The sequence below is a fragment of the Mercenaria mercenaria genome, chromosome 12, assembly GCF_021730395.1.
Source record: "Mercenaria mercenaria strain notata chromosome 12, MADL_Memer_1, whole genome shotgun sequence".
Taxonomy (NCBI): domain Eukaryota; kingdom Metazoa; phylum Mollusca; class Bivalvia; order Venerida; family Veneridae; genus Mercenaria; species Mercenaria mercenaria.
The window spans coordinates 38,311,270-38,329,479 of NC_069372.1; the positions used below are offsets into that span (position 1 = coordinate 38,311,270).

The 18,210-nt window shown below is 35.1% G+C and overlaps 1 protein-coding gene across 4 annotated transcripts in view; it reads right to left on the reverse strand.

Moving 5' to 3' along the window:
- Window positions 1–127: 127 nt before the first annotated feature.
- The window catches only part of LOC123534414 (uncharacterized), a 33,157-nt gene continuing 15,074 nt past the window's right edge, over window positions 128–18,210 (reverse strand). For all 4 annotated transcript variants that reach the window (XM_053519737.1, XM_053519738.1, XM_053519739.1 and 1 more), the window contains exons 2-7: window positions 15,911–16,025; window positions 14,577–14,794; window positions 13,594–13,710; window positions 11,947–12,009; window positions 9,987–10,222; window positions 128–4,715 (exon numbers count right to left, since the gene is read on the reverse strand). In XM_053519737.1, coding sequence (XP_053375712.1) covers window positions 2,130–4,715; window positions 9,987–9,989 — 2,589 coding nt within the window. In that variant the 5' untranslated portion in view covers window positions 9,990–10,222; window positions 11,947–12,009; window positions 13,594–13,710; window positions 14,577–14,794; window positions 15,911–16,025 and the 3' untranslated portion in view covers window positions 128–2,129. The remainder of the gene's footprint in view (window positions 4,716–9,986; window positions 10,223–11,946; window positions 12,010–13,593; window positions 13,711–14,576; window positions 14,795–15,910; window positions 16,026–18,210) is intronic.

Consider the following 18,210-nt stretch of genomic DNA (forward strand, 5'->3'; position numbering starts at 1 on the left):
ATATTGCAATATTTTACAAAGGGCCTCACTCTAAACAGAATTGTTGAGTATAACCCATTTTTTCTATTTTGAGTAATAGTAACATTAACCGTGATCAAGCAACCCAAAATAAAACTGAGCTATGGAGAAAATCGATGAAATTGTTATTTATATATTATCCTCCATATATATGTGGAGATTACACATTTAAATGCAATTTCAGAGAATAAAGGATAGAAGATCTGAAATCATCCGTCCTCTACCTCTGTTTAGCAGTTACTTAAGGAGAACAGGTTTGTACTGGTATAGAACCCAGGAACACTGGTTAGGTTAACAGCCCGCCGTTACATAACTGAAATACTGTTGAAAAACGGCGTTAAACCCAAAATAAACAAAACAATATTTTACATTCTAATATGCTTGTCTCTGTTAAAACACGTTTACGCTAGAATGACGTCACGTTAACGTGCGGTAATGTCAATGATTTTGATGAGACCAATAAGGAGCGCTACTATATTTTGTCTACTGTTTTACATTAAGGGCATATTAGAATCGAACTAATTTATAGCAAAAGAGTGTTTTAACACTATTTATATACTCGGGTGGTAATACGTCGTACAAATAATTTCACGAGGGCGTATAACCGCCCATCGTGCATGAATTGTGTTAAAACACTCTTTTGTTATAAATTATTTCTCAATTGTTAATTCTTAAAAGAATAAGAATACATGTTTTCATTTTCAAAACGATATCAATCTTGGTTAACGTAACAGATACATTTAAGGTATTAGACCCCTAATAGTAATGTTTTAAAAATGGCCTTTGCTCGGTATATTCTTAAAGGTAACCATGTTTCGCACCGTGTGGCAAATTTTAAACAACTTTTACCGTGCTGTTTTTTGTAAATTTTGTATAATTTATGGACTTTCCTTAAGCTCAAATAGAGACAAATTTCAATGTGATGGCCACTATCTAAAATGTTTGCAGAGAATTCATTACAGCATTAATTTTGATGAAAGAAACACCAAACTATTGTTAAAACAATTATAAAACACAAAATAAAACTGTAAATATAATTGTTCTAGTATGCCTAAAGTAAACAGATTTAATGAGACAGAATTCTAACTTCAACATTTAAAAATTAAAGTTGAATCCTGTAGGTCTGTTTTAAATTTTGCTCACTTCATTCAAAAATAATCTTGAGGCATAAGTAAAACCTACCTGCATTTCTTCCACAATATGTAATCTAAAGAAAGAAGGCAAAACAGAAAAATGTAACTCAGTATTTTTTAAAGATGTCGAACTCTACCCCTCCTCATTCAGAGGTAAATTCACTTTGAACAGCAAGAAATCGCTTATAAAATGAAAATTTTCCACTTTTGTACAAAACATCCATAATAAGTCTTGAAAGAAGCAAAAACTTACTAGAAAAAAAGGAAATTATGGAAAAAAATGGGTCCCAGTGAGGCTTGAACCTACGCACCCCTGAAAATTGCAGTCAAAGTAGGTTTATGGTAGGAATTGAATACTCAATACTTCAAAAAGGAGGTACTCTATTACGGGTCCAATACCTTAACTGAAGTATGTAGATATTAGATAGTGTAGACATTTATTTCTTTGGAATTTATGAAACAATATATCTTTGGGTGTATATATGCCGTATCAAGTTGATGAATAGGTAAACACGTATCACTGTCTTAAACAAAATGCTGTTTATTTCAAAGGCAAATGACCGATAGATGTTAAGTTTTAAGAAGACATCACTTAAATGTTATTAATTGTATTTATGGAGTGTAAGTGAATTTTAGTGCAGAAATGTATGTAATTTTATTTGCAGATATTAATTTGTTTGGGTTTTTTTTGTTTGTTTTTTTTTTGTTTTTTTTTTGCTGGGTGACGTCATTCTATTTTAATAAGTATATACAGTTGCTAGCTGACATGTCACTGGTTATAGCGGTACCAAGTAGTTACCCTAAATTGCACATAATGGGAGTTGTAGAGCCAGTCTATGTATTTATTGAACACCTCTTGAATTGTTTAGCTGATCCTTGTCCATGGCATGTGGGAACAGATTGTTTAATAATTATACTTATTCTCCACATAGCTTTTATCAGCAACAATATTCCCGCTCCTTCACCTATTTTCACGCGTTAATATTTGTTTTCATCCTTATCGTATTTTCTGATCAATGCATTAACAATACACACATAAAACCTTGATCTGTTTATGCCTAACTGCAGATTTGCCTTCTGTAATGAACCTAAATACATGCTTGCTTCCAAAACATTTGTGAATGCTTCAACAATTTCAGGTATTAATCCTATTTCAAGTTTTTTCGTATACGACATGCGAGCCATTCCGCTGTAATAGTTAATGAAATATTGGGAAATTGATGTTTTAGGACAAACCCTCATAACATGATCTGCAGTTGCTCTCGACGGTTCTACAAGAAAAGACATCCAGTAGAATGCGCTTGCAAACTCTGTTTTCTTCTCTGTTTCAAAACAATATCCAGTAAGAAGCAAAGCCATGTTCATATGCTGAACGATTGAACATTTGTGAAAAGCGTAACACAGACATAGTCGAATGTTTCCCCATGGATGTTTTGCCATGGTCTTGCATAGTTCGGGAGTAACTACCTCATGGTAGCTTTTAATGTATTTATCTTCCGGGTACGCAAACACTCGGTCTCGGTACGCCTCAATGACATATTTTTCCTCTCTATTTGCAATATCAAAGAAATATTGTAACCATTTGTCAGGATTTCCCAAGACGCATTGCATCAAATTTTTAAGTGCTTTTGTTTTCATCTGAAGTGAAAGTCTGTCATACGTCAAATACTCTAGGTAATATAGCATCGTTCTTGAGTCCACTTCAATCCCGAATTTACAATTAAAAGAAATTATATCCTGCCTTGACTTTTCATTCACAAGAAGGGACCTTCTTAATCCTATTGGGCAACACCAAATATCTTTTTTCATGTATTCAACACATGCCGAAAAAGCATCTCGGCAGCGGTCGACTTCAAGTGTACCTGGAGCCGTCTTGAAGAATTTCTCCCAGTGAAATGCAAATGTGAAAATTAATTGAAAACATATCGGTAAAACGCTAGATGCATATTTCTCTTCTACTTCTTTTAGGATTTTGACCACTTCGCTTAATTCACCGTTGCAATATAAGACTGAAGCTAGTTTTAATCTGTTTGAAGTTGCATCGGCTTGAAACCCGATTTTAAACATATCAGTAATATCCTCAGATATTGGTTGTTTCTTTTTCAGTCTATACGCTGAAATTAGTGAAGCGTGTTTTGAGATAAAATGAGGTAAAAGCAATCGAGCAGCTGTTCGTTCTGTTGCGCGTCCAAACTTCATTAAATACAACACTTCTTTCAGCAACATGAAACCAGCATATATCTGCTTTTTTAATGTTTGATCATGCATGTTTACATATGGAAGTCTTGAGTATTCAATCAGGAAACGATTTATGTCATATACGATTTCAACAAGCATCTGCTTTTCTACTAAGTCGCGGGATGGAAAAGAGTCCATTCTCAAAATTCCTTGCATGCACATTATTCTTTCTCCAAGGCTATCACTTTTCACTTGTAACAAGCATCGAAGATTATTGTTTTGGAGATTTGTGACCACACAGATTAGTTTTTTACAACACCATGGGGTCAACTTTCCGTAGAAAAGGTTTACATTTAGATCGAAAAAATGCGGACAATAATTGCTCAAAAGGAAATGACGTAATGTAGAGATACAGCACATCAAACATTCAAGCAGTCGATCTTCTCTCCAAAGGGATGGGCGTGTTCTTGCTATAGTGTGGAATAAAGTTGTCTTGCAGTGGTAGCTGGTAAATGACTCTAATGACTCGTCTCCAATGACAGGTTGGAAAAATGATTTCTTTATCATCTTAAGAACAACCAAACATCTTAGTTGCGTAATATTGAAATCAAATACAAGCATTCTCTCGGCAAATGATTTTGAAATTCGCCATTCAATGAAAGCGTTTTCACTTTGAGTATGACCAACAGGTACTAGAAAACCTTTTGTTGCTCTCAGTTTATCAATTAGTTGTGTGGTCGGCCAGTTATAACTGTGGAAACGATGGATGTTCTCTGTGGTCATAGACAGCGCAGGTGGAACATGGAAAGCACTAACATTGTCTGTATTGAAATAATACAAAGATGGGCCATGTTGAAGGTTTGGAACTAAATTGTCAGTAAAACGATCCCCTAACATATTTGTAAAAAATGTGTTGTGCAGGAACTTTCTTCCCACAAAATCATAGTGATACGGTAAATCATCATTGCACAATTCAATATCATTGGAGCTTTTACCAATGATATCAACAAAACACAGCCTGGCGTGACCATGTGGTGTTGTTTTATCTTTCACCATCATCAGGTTCATGAAACAGTCAGCTGTTTGTGTTACTGATTCAACAATGTTAAATAATGTTGGATTACAATGCACTAGGTCCACGTCAGATTTAAGACCAAGCGTTGTTGAACCTTCAATTTTACTTCCAAAATGATATATTTGGAAACCTTGTAAAAATGGCTTTTCACATATCTTACTGGTCAAGTGAAATCCCATCTCTCTAATCACTTCAGCTTCGTGATACAACTTTCTTCTTTTTGTTACAGTCCCTTCGTTCACACCAATAGCTTCAAGCACTCGTGATAAACAGACAGACACTGTTTCAAAAAACGTTGGCACACTCATTTTCTGCAATAAAATGTATTTTTGGAAAGTGATATTTAATAAAATGTAATTCAGAAACTTCACGTTTTACCGTAACTCCCTTTGATAAATATCTGGTAATTTATCTCGGTAGCATGTTTAAAAATAATGATAGAGTGTAGACTCGAATTGATACAAATTTAATACATATTTGAGAAATAACTGAAATGTCTTAAAAAGGTGCAGTTGCAGTATTTCTTAACATTGTCAATTAGACAATACTGTTCAGCAAAGCATGTAAACATTTTTATCGAATTTTCCATGTCTTTCTAGGATGTTCATATGTTTACAAGTAACGAGTATTTGAATATCTACTATTCATGTTAAAATACACTTAGTTTAAAAGTATTTTACTGTATTTGTTATTAAGGCATATAAACAATAATATGAACACAAAAAGTAACATATACAGATGGATTAGGCTACATCAGCAAACGGCCTTTCCACATGAAGTCAAATTAACAGATCTGTAAACAAAGTGACAGCTCATATGCCTATGAATAACTTTTTAACTATGGACTATGAATGAAAATACATGAATATATTTCAAGAGTAGTTTATTTATGATCGAAAAAGAGTTGATGAGAGTTTAATGATTGAAAACTAATCAGTCATGCCGTTCTACGAAGCTGCTGTTGCAGGACCTACCCTAAATGAATGTGGTTTATATGGAAGGGATTAACTTCGATCGCAATCAAAGATTTCTTTGAAACTGCACTAAATTGATAGTGTGTGACGGGTAGACCGTTTGAATGCACAAATAAACAAGCTGAAGCACTAGATGGGCGAACAACCATATATCTCTTTAATAATTGCACGGGACATATATAACAATGTGTCTGTAGTAAATGAATAGCTACTCCTTTGCCTTTCTGAACGGTTTTCGATGAACGCAGAATTATGCGAAGCTCACCATTACTATCAATACTAACGTCTCCTACGTGACCTTTATCATTTAAATTCAAGGCGTTTGAGCTCGTGTGTACAAGCTCTCCTATCCTAAGATATCCAAAAATGCCAGAGAAAATACTGCTGAAAACAATAATGCTTCAGATGTAGAAGAGCAAACAATATTTGTCACCTGTGTAAGTTACAGAAGTAAGTCAAGCGTTATAGGTTGCCCGATCAATTGTCCGGGGCAACCTATCAAAACCGGTAAGCCTTTTACGTATTATAAATCTTTGAGTGGGATCTTTAAAACTATTAATTTTGCAATAAAAGGAAATGCCCGAGATATACAGACGTGCTGTATGCCGAGCTACATTCTTGGTTGATAGATGGGCTAAAAATGCAGTAAGGTGCTCTAGCACCGGCGGCCAAGAAATACATCCAAATTGACATTGACGAAAAGTATCAAACATCTTAACCGCATTCTTGTAAGCACTTCTAGTACTATTTGCAATACTATGATCGATTAAACGCTGAGCTTCAATCTAGAGATCAACTGCAGAAACTCGACTGGCACTGGAGTTGCGTGACTGTCAGCCTCTCAGGCGCTAGGCACCTGAAACGATGCCACTGACGGAGAGACAAAGAATCAGACTTTTCGTTGCATAAGCCTGCGATATGAATTGCTTTAAACTGAATGTTTTCTTCATTGCAAGCAATATCAAAGGGCGCAGTAATGATATTACATTCATTGATTTGGTCTGTATACCAGAGCCCTATTGTCAGTGTTTAGAAGGATTTTTTTTATTTCTGATGTTGTCTGGCCATGCAAAAAAAGCTAACACGATCGACACTAACTCTAAAAAGGTTATGTCGTTGCATATACCAACGCCTGTCCACCTAGAAGGCCAAGAGAAGACTATACATTCATTTCGAAAAACAGCTGCACATCCGTGTTCAAGTGCACCGGCGCGATCCGTAAAAAGAGGTCTAGGACAGAACTATCCAACCAGTCTAAGTCAGGGTAGATGCAGTAACCATTAAAAGTTTCAAGAAATGATAACCATACCCTCAAATCTTCTTTAATTGAACTGGTAATTCTAAAATGATGTGTACTTTTGACCAAACCGCACACAGAAACGACGATTAAATGCTCTAGAACAGGGAATTACTCTGCCACAGGAATTTAAAAACCCCTACCAAGGTTTGCAGCTCGCGCAGCGTGGCTTTCTTGTATTTTAGTAATGATAATATTTCCTGTTGTAATGTTTTTAGTTTATCCTCTTGGATTCGTATCTGCATCAAAATTGAGTTCAATATTCAAGCCCTAAAACACTACTATTGGAGTCGGATATACGGTTTTTTCTTCAGCTAACGGTATGTTACTGTCTTTGCATATACCTATAAAACAGGACAAAATGGCCATACATTCACCTGAAATAGAGCCAGCCAGACAAAGATAATCATCTAAGAAATGAAACAGACTTTCGGATTTGCTCTTGCACCTGACCAGCCATAGTATGAAAGTAAATATTCCCAAAGGCAGCATGAGATTGCAAAACCCATAGGTAAAGCCTTGTCCATAAAATAATCCCCTCCTAATTTGAGGCCTAGTAATTCAAAATCATCTTTATGAACCGACCAGAGACGAAAGGCAGATTTGATGTCCACTTTGGCCATTTCACCTTATTGCCCTAACGAAACAACAGCCTCATCTACCCTATAGAAGTGTACTGAACTGAGGAAGAAGCCGGATCAATAAAATCATTCAAGTTTTAACCCTACGGTAGGAAAGATGTTATGTAAGCCTCGAGCTATCATCATTTTTGGCCACAAAACCTATCGGGGACTGCCTTAAATTTGTAACAAGAGGGTCATGATGACCCTGGATCGCTCACCTGCGTAATATGAGCTACATGTTTCAAATGTTAAACTGATGATTTTTAGAATTTTTTTTGAAGATTTTTCGATGTACAATCAAGTAACCACTGGGGCGGGGCCAATTTTACCCCGGGGGTCATGATTTGAACAAAGTTTATAGAAGTCTACTAGGCATTTTTACATATCAAATATCTAACATCTAGGCCTTCTGGTTTGTTTTTAGCAAATCTATGAAGATTTCCCTATGTACAATCAAGTAACCCCTTGGGCTGGGTCAATTTGATCCTGGGGGTCAAGATTTGAATAAATTTTGTAGAGGTCCACTAGGCAATGCTACATGTCAAATATCTAAGCTCTAGGCCTTCCGGTTTATTTTTAGAAAATGTTGAAGATTTTTCTATGTACTATCAAGTAACCCCATGGGGCGGGGTCAATTTGACCCCAGGGGTCATGATTTAAACAAATTTTGTAGAAGTCTACTAGGCAATGCTACATGTCAAATATCTAAGATCTAATCCTTCTGGTTTATTTTTAGAGATTTTTTGAAGATTTTCCTATGTAAAATCAAGTGACCCCTGGGGCGGGGCCAATATTACCCCGGGGGTCATGATTTGAACAAAGTTTGTAGAAGTCTACTAGGCAATGTTACATATCAAACATCTAAGATCTAGGCCTTCTGGTTTATTTTTAGCAAATTTATGAAGATTTCCCTATGTACAATCAAGTAACCCCTGGGACGGGGTCAATTTGACCCTGGGGGGATCAAGATTTGAACAAATTTTGTAGAGGTCCACTGGGCAATGCTACATGTCAAATATCTAAGATCTAGGCCTTCCAGTTTATTTTCAGAAATGTTTTGAAGATTTTCCTATGTAAAATCAAGTGACCCCTGGGGCGGGGCCAATTTTGATCCCGGGGGTCATGATTTGAACAAATTTTGTAGAGGTCTACTAGGCAATGCTACATGTCAAATATTTAAGCTCTAGGCCTTCTGGATTATTTTTAGAAAATTCTGAAGTTTTTTCTATGTACAATCAAGTAACCCCATGGGGCGGGGTCAATTTGACCCCGGAGGTCATGATTTGAACAAATTTTGTAGAGGTCTACCAGGCAATGCTACAGGTCAAATATCTAAGCTCTAGGCCTTCTGGTTTATTTTTAGAAATTCTTTGAAGATTTTCCTATGTAAAATCAAGTGAATCAATTTTGACCCCGGAGGTCATGATTTGAATAAATTTTGTAGAGGTCTACTAGGCAATATCTAAGCTCTAGGCCTTCTGGTTTATTTTTTTTTAAATTTGAAGATTTTCCAGTAGAAATCTATGTAAAATCAAGTGACCCATGGGGCGGGGGTCAATTTTTACCCCGGGGTCATGATTTGAACAACTTTAGTAGAGGTCCACTAGGCAATGCTACATGTCAAATATCTATGCTCTAGCGCTTCTGGTTTTTGAGAAGATTTTTTAAGATTTTCCTATGTAAAATCATATGACCCCTAGGGCGGGGTCAATTTTGACCCCGGGGTCATGATTTGAACAAACTTGGTAGAGGTCCATTAGGCAATGCTTCACACCAAATATCTAAGCTCTAGGGCTTCTGGTTTTTGAGAAGAAGATTTTTAAAGTTTTTCTTTTCGGTTGCCATGGCAACCAGAGTTCTGCATGGAATTCAATTCTTTGAATATCTGTTGTAGAGCTTCATCCAAGGAACATTCTGTGAAGTTTGGATGAAATTGGCCTAGCGGTTTATGAGGAGATGTCGTTTAAAGTAAAAGTTTACGGACGACGGACGCCGGACGGTGAGTGATAAGAATATAAGGGTATTGGCAAGAGTATGGAGGTCTAAGTGGCCTTCTTCTAGATGCCGGTTTTGGCTGTCTAATGTTTCCCCGAGGTCCAAGTGACGACGATCTAAAACGATATTGATTGGTATTTACGGGATTCTGAAAACAGTACTTCCTAGAGTGTTTCCCATTACAACGTATGCAATTTGGTAAAAATACCTTGAAAATTAAAGTCATAACATTTTCAGGTTTACGATTGTACATATATAACAGCCAAAGCTCTTGGTCTAAGGTGTTCCAAGATATAGACGATTTTTTTAATTTCCGAAGCCGAAATAGCTCGTCATACTTTAACTAGTTCGAATTACCGGCTTGAGTAACACCTAATCTGATAGTATGCATGTATTTTAACAAGTCTGGATAGTCTTTAACATGAGCGGTACAATAGATACACATGTAAATTAAGAAGGCATCAGTCCAGACCGGCAATGAATCTATTATTTTGGTTGGAGTTTTTGACTGAACTTTTAGATATCCATCTGCTTCATTAACAAGAAAACTCTGACCTTGACTGTAATTAATATGATCTGGGCTTAATAATACTACTAAGTCTATGAATTTGCCATTGACTATCTTAATTTTAACATTTGCTGAAACGTGATCACCCAAGTCGTTTTAATTGCTCTCAATCGGAGCCAACTCACCATTTTGTGCAACACTGTCCGACAGTGCAGCCGAATCCTCAGCCAAAATGATCCTTTGCTGCTCAAACAAGACGGAGGTGTTCTGAAACACGGCTCACCACAACCTCAAGTTGTTGCGGGTTCAGATCCATCGGTTGCGGGGCTGAAACGGCTGGCTGGCGTTGCGGTGCGGCTGTACAATCTGGATTGTGATGTGGTAACTCGTTGGATTTTTGAAGTTATGGTTGTGGCATTTTCTAGAAATGTTTGTTAACTTAATTAAATTAACTAAATTTGGCATAACGTATATCAATATCTGTTAATATGTCGCTAGCCTGGAACAAACAACCAGATATACAGGGAAACATGACATATTTCCAATCTGGCAGCACACCAATTCAAAATCCGGTCACCATCCAACATAAGTGATAGTGGGCAACTGCCTTTTGTTGTTGCTGTAGTTTTTTTTTATGAATTAAAAATCCGGATACAATCCAACACAATGGATATAGTGGGCAACCTTTGTTGTTGTTGCTTTGTTTTTTTTTGGTGGGGGTGGGGGTTTGGGTCGGGGAGGGATAACAATCGGACATTGCCAAATGGGCTAGAAACAGTTCATGAATATACATTATATATGAATAAAAATTCTAGTTACCATCCAACACAATGGATATAATGGGCAACACTTTTTTAAACGATCGGACATTGCCAAATGGGCTTAAAGCAGTTCAAGAATATACATTTATCATGAATTCAAAAGACAGTTACCATCCAACACAATGGATATAGTAGGCAACGTTTTTTTTTAACAGTTCATGAATATACATTAATTCATGCATTAAAAATTCAGTTACCATCCAACACAATGGATGTAGTGGGCAACGTTTTCTTTTTTTATTATTATTGTGAAACAATAGGACATCGCCAAATGGGCTAAAACAGGTCATGAAAAAAAAACATTAAAAATGAATAAAAATCCTGTTACCATCCAACACACCATGGATAAGATAGACAACCATTTTGATGTTTTTTTATTTATTTTTTTTTCTCGTTGTTTTTTTAAACGATCGGACATTGCCAAATGGGCTAAAACCAGTTTATCAATATACATTTATCATAATTCCAAAATCCAGTTGGCAACTTTTTTTAAGCCAATTTTGCTCAAAGTAAGATCTTATCCAAAAGAACTTAAATGAATAGTTCAACATCTTATGTATCGTTGAATAAGTAACTGATCACCATCCAATACAATGGATATAATGAACGACCTATGTTGTTTTTTATTGTTATTATCATTATCATTATTATTTTATTGGCATATTCTATATTATAAGTTATTCATTCGTTCGTTTTATTAACATTATTCTTTAATAAATACAGCCATATATAAGCCAACAGGGCTAAAACAAACACACATTGCCAAATTTGCAAATTATACGTCAACAGAATATATATTGATCCAAATATGCAAAATATTATTCACCGTCGAACAAACTGAATATTTGATCAAACAGACATATATTGCCAAAATATCAAATACAAATTCCCAATTTATTATAGTATTATTATTATGACCATCATTAATATACCAGAATATCTACGGCAAGAGCAGATCTTTTGTATAACCCACATTAACCGAACAATTAAATGCCTTAAGTTCTTTGGTCAAATACAACCATTCTTACTTTGAACAACAAATTCAAGATTAGACTGGCTCCCGTCCCTATGTTGTTCTGTCATATTTCTCACAAATAAATTTTCTTCATTAACAGTGGAATAACTCAAGCAGGTTGTTTCTGTATTGACATTTTTATTGCCCCTGGGTCCGAATAAAATGTGCTATTTTAAAGGCTTATAATTTACTTATAAAAGGTTTGTAATATTTAAAAAAGTAACTATGCAGCCAGGTGCCAGGCTATTTCAATAAAAGCAAATCAAGTCCATGATCATACTACCTTTGAGGTACACTTCACGTACTTACCTCTTGGCAAGTTGAAAAATTTACTACTCACTACTCCCACCGGCGCAGAAATAGTTTGTCTTACTGCAAGAAACGGGGAAAAGAGAGCGTAAGAATATTGTGTGATTTATTTAACTCCCACAGGCGCACTTAATTACCAGATCCGTGCTTATGAAAATTTCACTTTGCCGACCTATTATACTTATATATATGCGAAATGTAAGTACAGTTACTTCGGTTTATAAGATAATGCTATTATTTAACGAGATTAAGGATATTCCGACTTGGCGGCCATGACAGCTATGCAGAATGTGGGTGTGAAAAGAAAAGAGACCAACTCTTTGTAAACTTGGTGCAGAGAGTATAAAATGATATAACATTTGAAAAACCACCTTACTAGCTATGCAAAAAGCAATAATACAGTAAGAAGTGATAATTATAGCAAGAGGGTCATAATGACCCTGGATCGCTCACCCGACTAATATGAGCTACATGTATCAAATGTCAAGCTGGTGCTAAAATATTAAGAAAGTAGGTCAGTAGCTGACATTCATGGTCACTGAACGTAGATGATGCTACATACCAAATATCAAAGCCCTAGGCCCTGCGGTTTTGGACAAGAAGATTTTCAAAGTTTTTCCCTATATGAGTCTATATTAACCATGTGACCCCTGGGACGGGGCCATACTTGACTCTAGGGGGATACTTTGAACAAACTTGGTAGAGGACTATTTGATGATGCTACATGCCAAATATTAAAGCCCTTGGCCCTGTGGTTTTGGACAAGAAGATTTTCAAAATGTTTCCCTATATAAGTCTATATAAACCATGTGATCGCCGGGGTGGGGCACTATTTAACCCGTGGGAGGGGGGGGGTAATTTTGAACAATTTTAGTAGAGGACCACCAGATGATATTACATACAAAATATCAAAGCCCTAAGCCCTGTGGTTTTGGACAAAAAGATTTTCAAAATTTTTCCTATATAAGTCTATAAAACCATATGACCCCCAGGACGGGCCATATTTGACCCTAGGTGATAATTTGAACTAACCTGGTAGAGGACCATTAGATGATGCCACATACCAAATATCAAAGCCCTAGCTGCTATGGTTTCGGACAAGAATATTTTTAAAGTTTTTCCTTTCTTTCTGTATGGATTTTAATTCTTTGGGCAATTTTGATAGGGGGGCACCCAAGGATCATCTCTGTGAAGTTTAGCGTAAATCTGCCCAGTGGTTTTGAAGAAGATTTTTGAAATTTAAAATATATCCATATAGGGAAAATAAGCCCCGCCCACTGGCGGCCACGCTTTTGACCGAAACAGACTGGCTTTAGCAATTTTGGTAGAGGGTCACCTAAAGATCATTTCTATACAATATTTTTGAAATCAAGCTAACAGTTTCTGACAAGAAGATTTTCAAAATTTTTCATTTCGGTTGCCATGACAACCAGAGTTCTGCATGGAATTAAATTCTTTGGGCAATTTTGAAAGGGGGCTACCCAAGGATCATTCCTGAGAAGTTTAGTGTAAATCTGCCCAGTGGTTTTGAAGAAGAAGATTTTTTTACAAATTGACACACGACGCACGACGGACATCGAGCGGTCACAAAAGCTCACCTTGAGCTTTTGGCTCAGGTGAGTTAAAAACAAAAACAAAAACAATTACCTGTAATGTAGCCAATTTTTGAAGACGAGATAAATTCCTAGTTCACCATATAAACAAACTTCATGAATGGGAAAAGTCAGGATATAGTCTGCACTAGTGCAACTGAGCAATATTTTGCTGTAAGAAACACACAAAAAATGAAAATAAAATCTCCAATCTCAAATCACCACACTGTAATGTGATAGATAAATGCAGACATCCATCTTGTGTGTAAATAAAAGTAGTCCCAGCCATGTGGAAAATAGTTATCTATGTATGGTGTACAGCATAGGCAAAATCAATAGAAAGTGAACAAGTAGATAATGCATTTGTAGTAGTTATTGTTACTTTTTATATATTAACTATAGTTTATGTCTCAGTCTTGACCTTGTGACAAAAATCAGTGAATGGAATTTTATGAAAAAATTTAAAACACAATCACACAGCTAAATCTGCAGACTTGGCTTAATTGACACTGTTCATGGGCAGCAGTTAAAAATGCAATAATGCATGCCCTCTACTAGGCTTGCTTTACCAGTTTACCACACATGATACCATAATACAAATGAGATCAAAAGTACCCTCCAGCTAACATATAAAGCTTCAATGGATAACAAAATGCAAAATTAAAGATGATACTTGAGGAAACGTATACAAGACATGTTTACATCACATGTATTTTGCAAGCAGTCTCTTTGAAAGTAAAAAAAAAACATCTGAAAGAAGGCATCCCCTCCTGTCACTGCATGCAGAAGTGTTAACATGGTCCTTAAATGGACCCGTCTGTAGACGAAATATATATATTATGCACATGTATTCATAAATATACATGGTTAACTTTTGTAACGATTCTCATTTACAGCTTCTACCTTGCAAAGAACTGTGTTTACTGTAACGTTTTCTTTAATGTACAGCTGATTGGTAAAGACCTTGCAGCATAAATCCTTACCATTTAGGAAGAAAAAGTACAGTTTCTCTGTTAAAAATTGCAAAGAACGTTATACCTTATAAATCAGTAAATTTCAAATAACCGTCAAGATAATCATTTTGAAGGTCCTCAACATCATATGCCTTGTCTTCACCATCATATAACACTTGGTACACTGTATGTGGATTGCCCTTTGTTGTGGAAAGTACTGTGCCCATATACCATTTCAATGTAACATCATCCAATTTCCACTAGTGATTTATTCTTCTTCCAACCAATTTTAATTATCTTTGCCTTTAATGAAAGAAGATAATATGCTTAAATTATGGCTTACATGAATACACAGGAAAATGAATAATTATGCAAAATTATAAAAATAATACTTATACAAAGAGTCTGTGAAATTAGTTGTTGAAACCTTGTCTTGGACAACCAGTCTCCATTCAGACAACTTGAGAAATTCTTTTTAGGCAATAAAATTTTCAATAATAATGACAGTTAAGTGAGTTTGAAAATTGTTACTGTGTTAATGTTATTATATCAATGCTATGATTATAATTATGTAAAATTCATTTACATATTTACAATACATGAACAGATCTTTTTCCTTCAAATGCTATTTAAACTTTATTCTGCTTTGTATTTACTCCAATGACACAACTTCAATATATAATGTATTTTGAGTACAGAACTAGATTTGTACCTAAGTACAAAATGTAATAATATATACTTGTGGACTCCTGTTTACCTATAATACATGCTGACGTAAAATAAAGGTAATGTTCCTGTTGTTGTTGTACCAATTGTAACCGGAAGAAAATGTTAGTTCATTTTTGTAAATGGACATGATTACTTTGTTGTCAATTACCTCGAAAATACATCAATTGTATAATACATTCCACAGTATGTTACATATACAGCAAAATATGTAACTTCTGTGAATAATGTTGAGTTTGTAGAGCTCTGCAAATGATGCATTAAATTAGTTTACGCCATTGCACCTTTTCAATTAAATATTTATATGATAACAAAAACATAATGGTCTCTGCATGTATGTTTCAAAACAAAGTAAGTTACTAAAATTATTAGAAATACAGTGAAACTTTCAGTAAGAAAGCACTTAAAGGCCACATGAAAGTGCACAATTAACATAACAGTTAAGCGCCAAGTGAAGTTGTACAATAAACAGAATAAGTTTCCTTATCTATGTGGGTAGTTTATGTATTAAAAATACATATACAAGTGGGGGTCAAAAAACCAATGTCGTACAAGATTGAAGATTCGCATACCGAAAACAGATGTTGATTCAAGCAGACTGCATTAGAAAGAAACATGCTTCCATTGTCAATATCTTCCTTATACATAAGTGAAACAAGTACAAATGAATGTTATATGCAAACTTTATTTTACCTTTTACTATGCATAGAAGATGGAACTGTAATTGCAGTTGTATCCCGCCAGAAGTTGTAGCCACATGTATTATTGTACTTGCACTGTTTCTTCTCCTTGGAACTGTCTCTACATGCTGGAATATTGTGATAAAAACATAATTGAATACTTACGTTTAGTGTTACAAAAATCTGCCAAAAGGTGTCAGAATAGACGTCCAGAGAAGGTAAATTTCAACGAATTAAGGGTCATAACACTGCTAAAAATCAATGAACTAAAAAATGCTGATAATATGCGTAAGTAGGCTTGTCAATGATCAGCTATGTGGAGTTTGGTGTTAATGTGTTTGCCAGTATTAGAGAAGACAGATAGACAGAAACGCAGACAGACAAAGATACATCGTGGTGGGAGACCTAATAAATTGTAATGAAGTCCATTCTGTATGTAAAATATATATTAATATAAAATCAATAATATATAATATAAATGGCAACTGTGAAAAAAATATTTCTCTTTATGGATCAGTACCCATTATTCCAAAGTTACGAAAATATAAAATATCGTACTTGTAAGTATATTGTTGAATTGGTTCAGTTGCTGTTTCATTCTGAAGTGCGCTTAATAAAAACATTTACATACTAATTATTACAGTAAGTTGAAAATACAAAGTAAATAGCATGCTTACTGGGCTAATTATTGTACACTTTTTGGATTTTAATTTTGTTACTTCTTATCTTACCCATGGTAAATCAGATTTACGAATTCCAGATACAGTTCCATGTCTGGGAACTGCTAATTCTGGCAGCATGTGAGAAAAATAAAAATATCCTTTAATTTAGGAGCCATTCTGTTTTTCCATAAATTTTCAACTTTGTGTATTTTCAACATATGAAAATATTATGAGGATTGATTCGTCTGACCATTAAGTCACACTATTCATAACCGAGTATATTTCAGCTTTCCCTGAATTTGGTAATAAAATTTGTGATTGTTTTTTAAACATGCTTTTCCGTTTTCTTTCTTCAAGCAAAAATTTTTGTCACTTGTTGCAGAAGCTTCATGTATAAGCATCTTGTTCCTGTTAAGGACTGTTTTAATTTCAATTATCCCAATTGGTCCAGTCTCTGAGTTAATTATACCACCACCTGAAGTAGCTACGTAGGGCATTTTCACATCTATTACTAAGCCTGGGACTTAGATATTTGTTATGGTTTTATTGCCCTTATTTTTGAGGTTGATGTATTCAATTCTGGCATTTTCTTCCTCATTCTGACCTCTAATTGTGTAAATAGTTCCTCTGAATTTTGAATATAATAATCTTTTTACCAGATTTGGACTATTATTGTTTGTTGACATAGACATTACTTCTCCGAATGCAGAACTTGTTAATCTTTTTCTTCTTTCTTCATGCCAAAGATCATTACCAGATTGTCCCCTAGTTTTTATTTCTACTTCATCCTTCTTACGATTCTGAATCTCCGCACTTAAATATGAGTCACACTCCTTCTTTATGTCTTCCTCACTTATATCTTCTGTCTTCTGTGTCCACAAGAACATCTTCACCATAGTGAAGTCTTCTTTTCTTGGTTTGAATAGCTGCGTTTTGCTTTATTTATTTATTTATTTATTTTTTTTTTTTTTGGAATATTCAATTTTTTGACGACTTTTGTTTATTTAGAGATTTACGAGTCTTTCCTTATATGTATTTCAAAAAATATCAATATTTGTTTTCAAATCAGGCTGTATCAGTACGAATTTATTTAAAAATGTGGTCGTATCAATACGAATTTATTTTAAAATGTGGTCGTGTAAACAGTTTACAACATGTAAACAGTATTACGAATTTCAAAGGAAGATCGCGCCGTATCGTATGTCCGCGCTGAGTTGCGCATTTACCCAGTGTATCTTTCCGGTACTTTATTAAATTTAATTTAGCGAAAAGCAGTAGACTGGTTTACCACTTTCGTGCATTATTTTGCTTCTTTTTTCCCAACCTACCGATCAAGACAAAATAAAATAGCAGCGCACAATGCGAGAGGCAGGTCGAAAATGAGATTAGAAATTCAAAAGAACACACTCTTTACAGATGTTTCTTCATCGGCGAAAGAAATAAACATACAAGAAGACATTATTCGTCCGGTTGTTAATGAGCTCGTGGTTGCTGCTACAAAAATAAATCAGGGTTATATGTCACATTTATAGCCGAAGTATGATATAAGAGTCTTACTAATTTTATTTCCAAAGAAAGTCAAGTGGTATCGATACTAAAGTTACTAATTGCACAAAATCTTATCTGGAGCTAGACTGAAAAGTATGTTTCC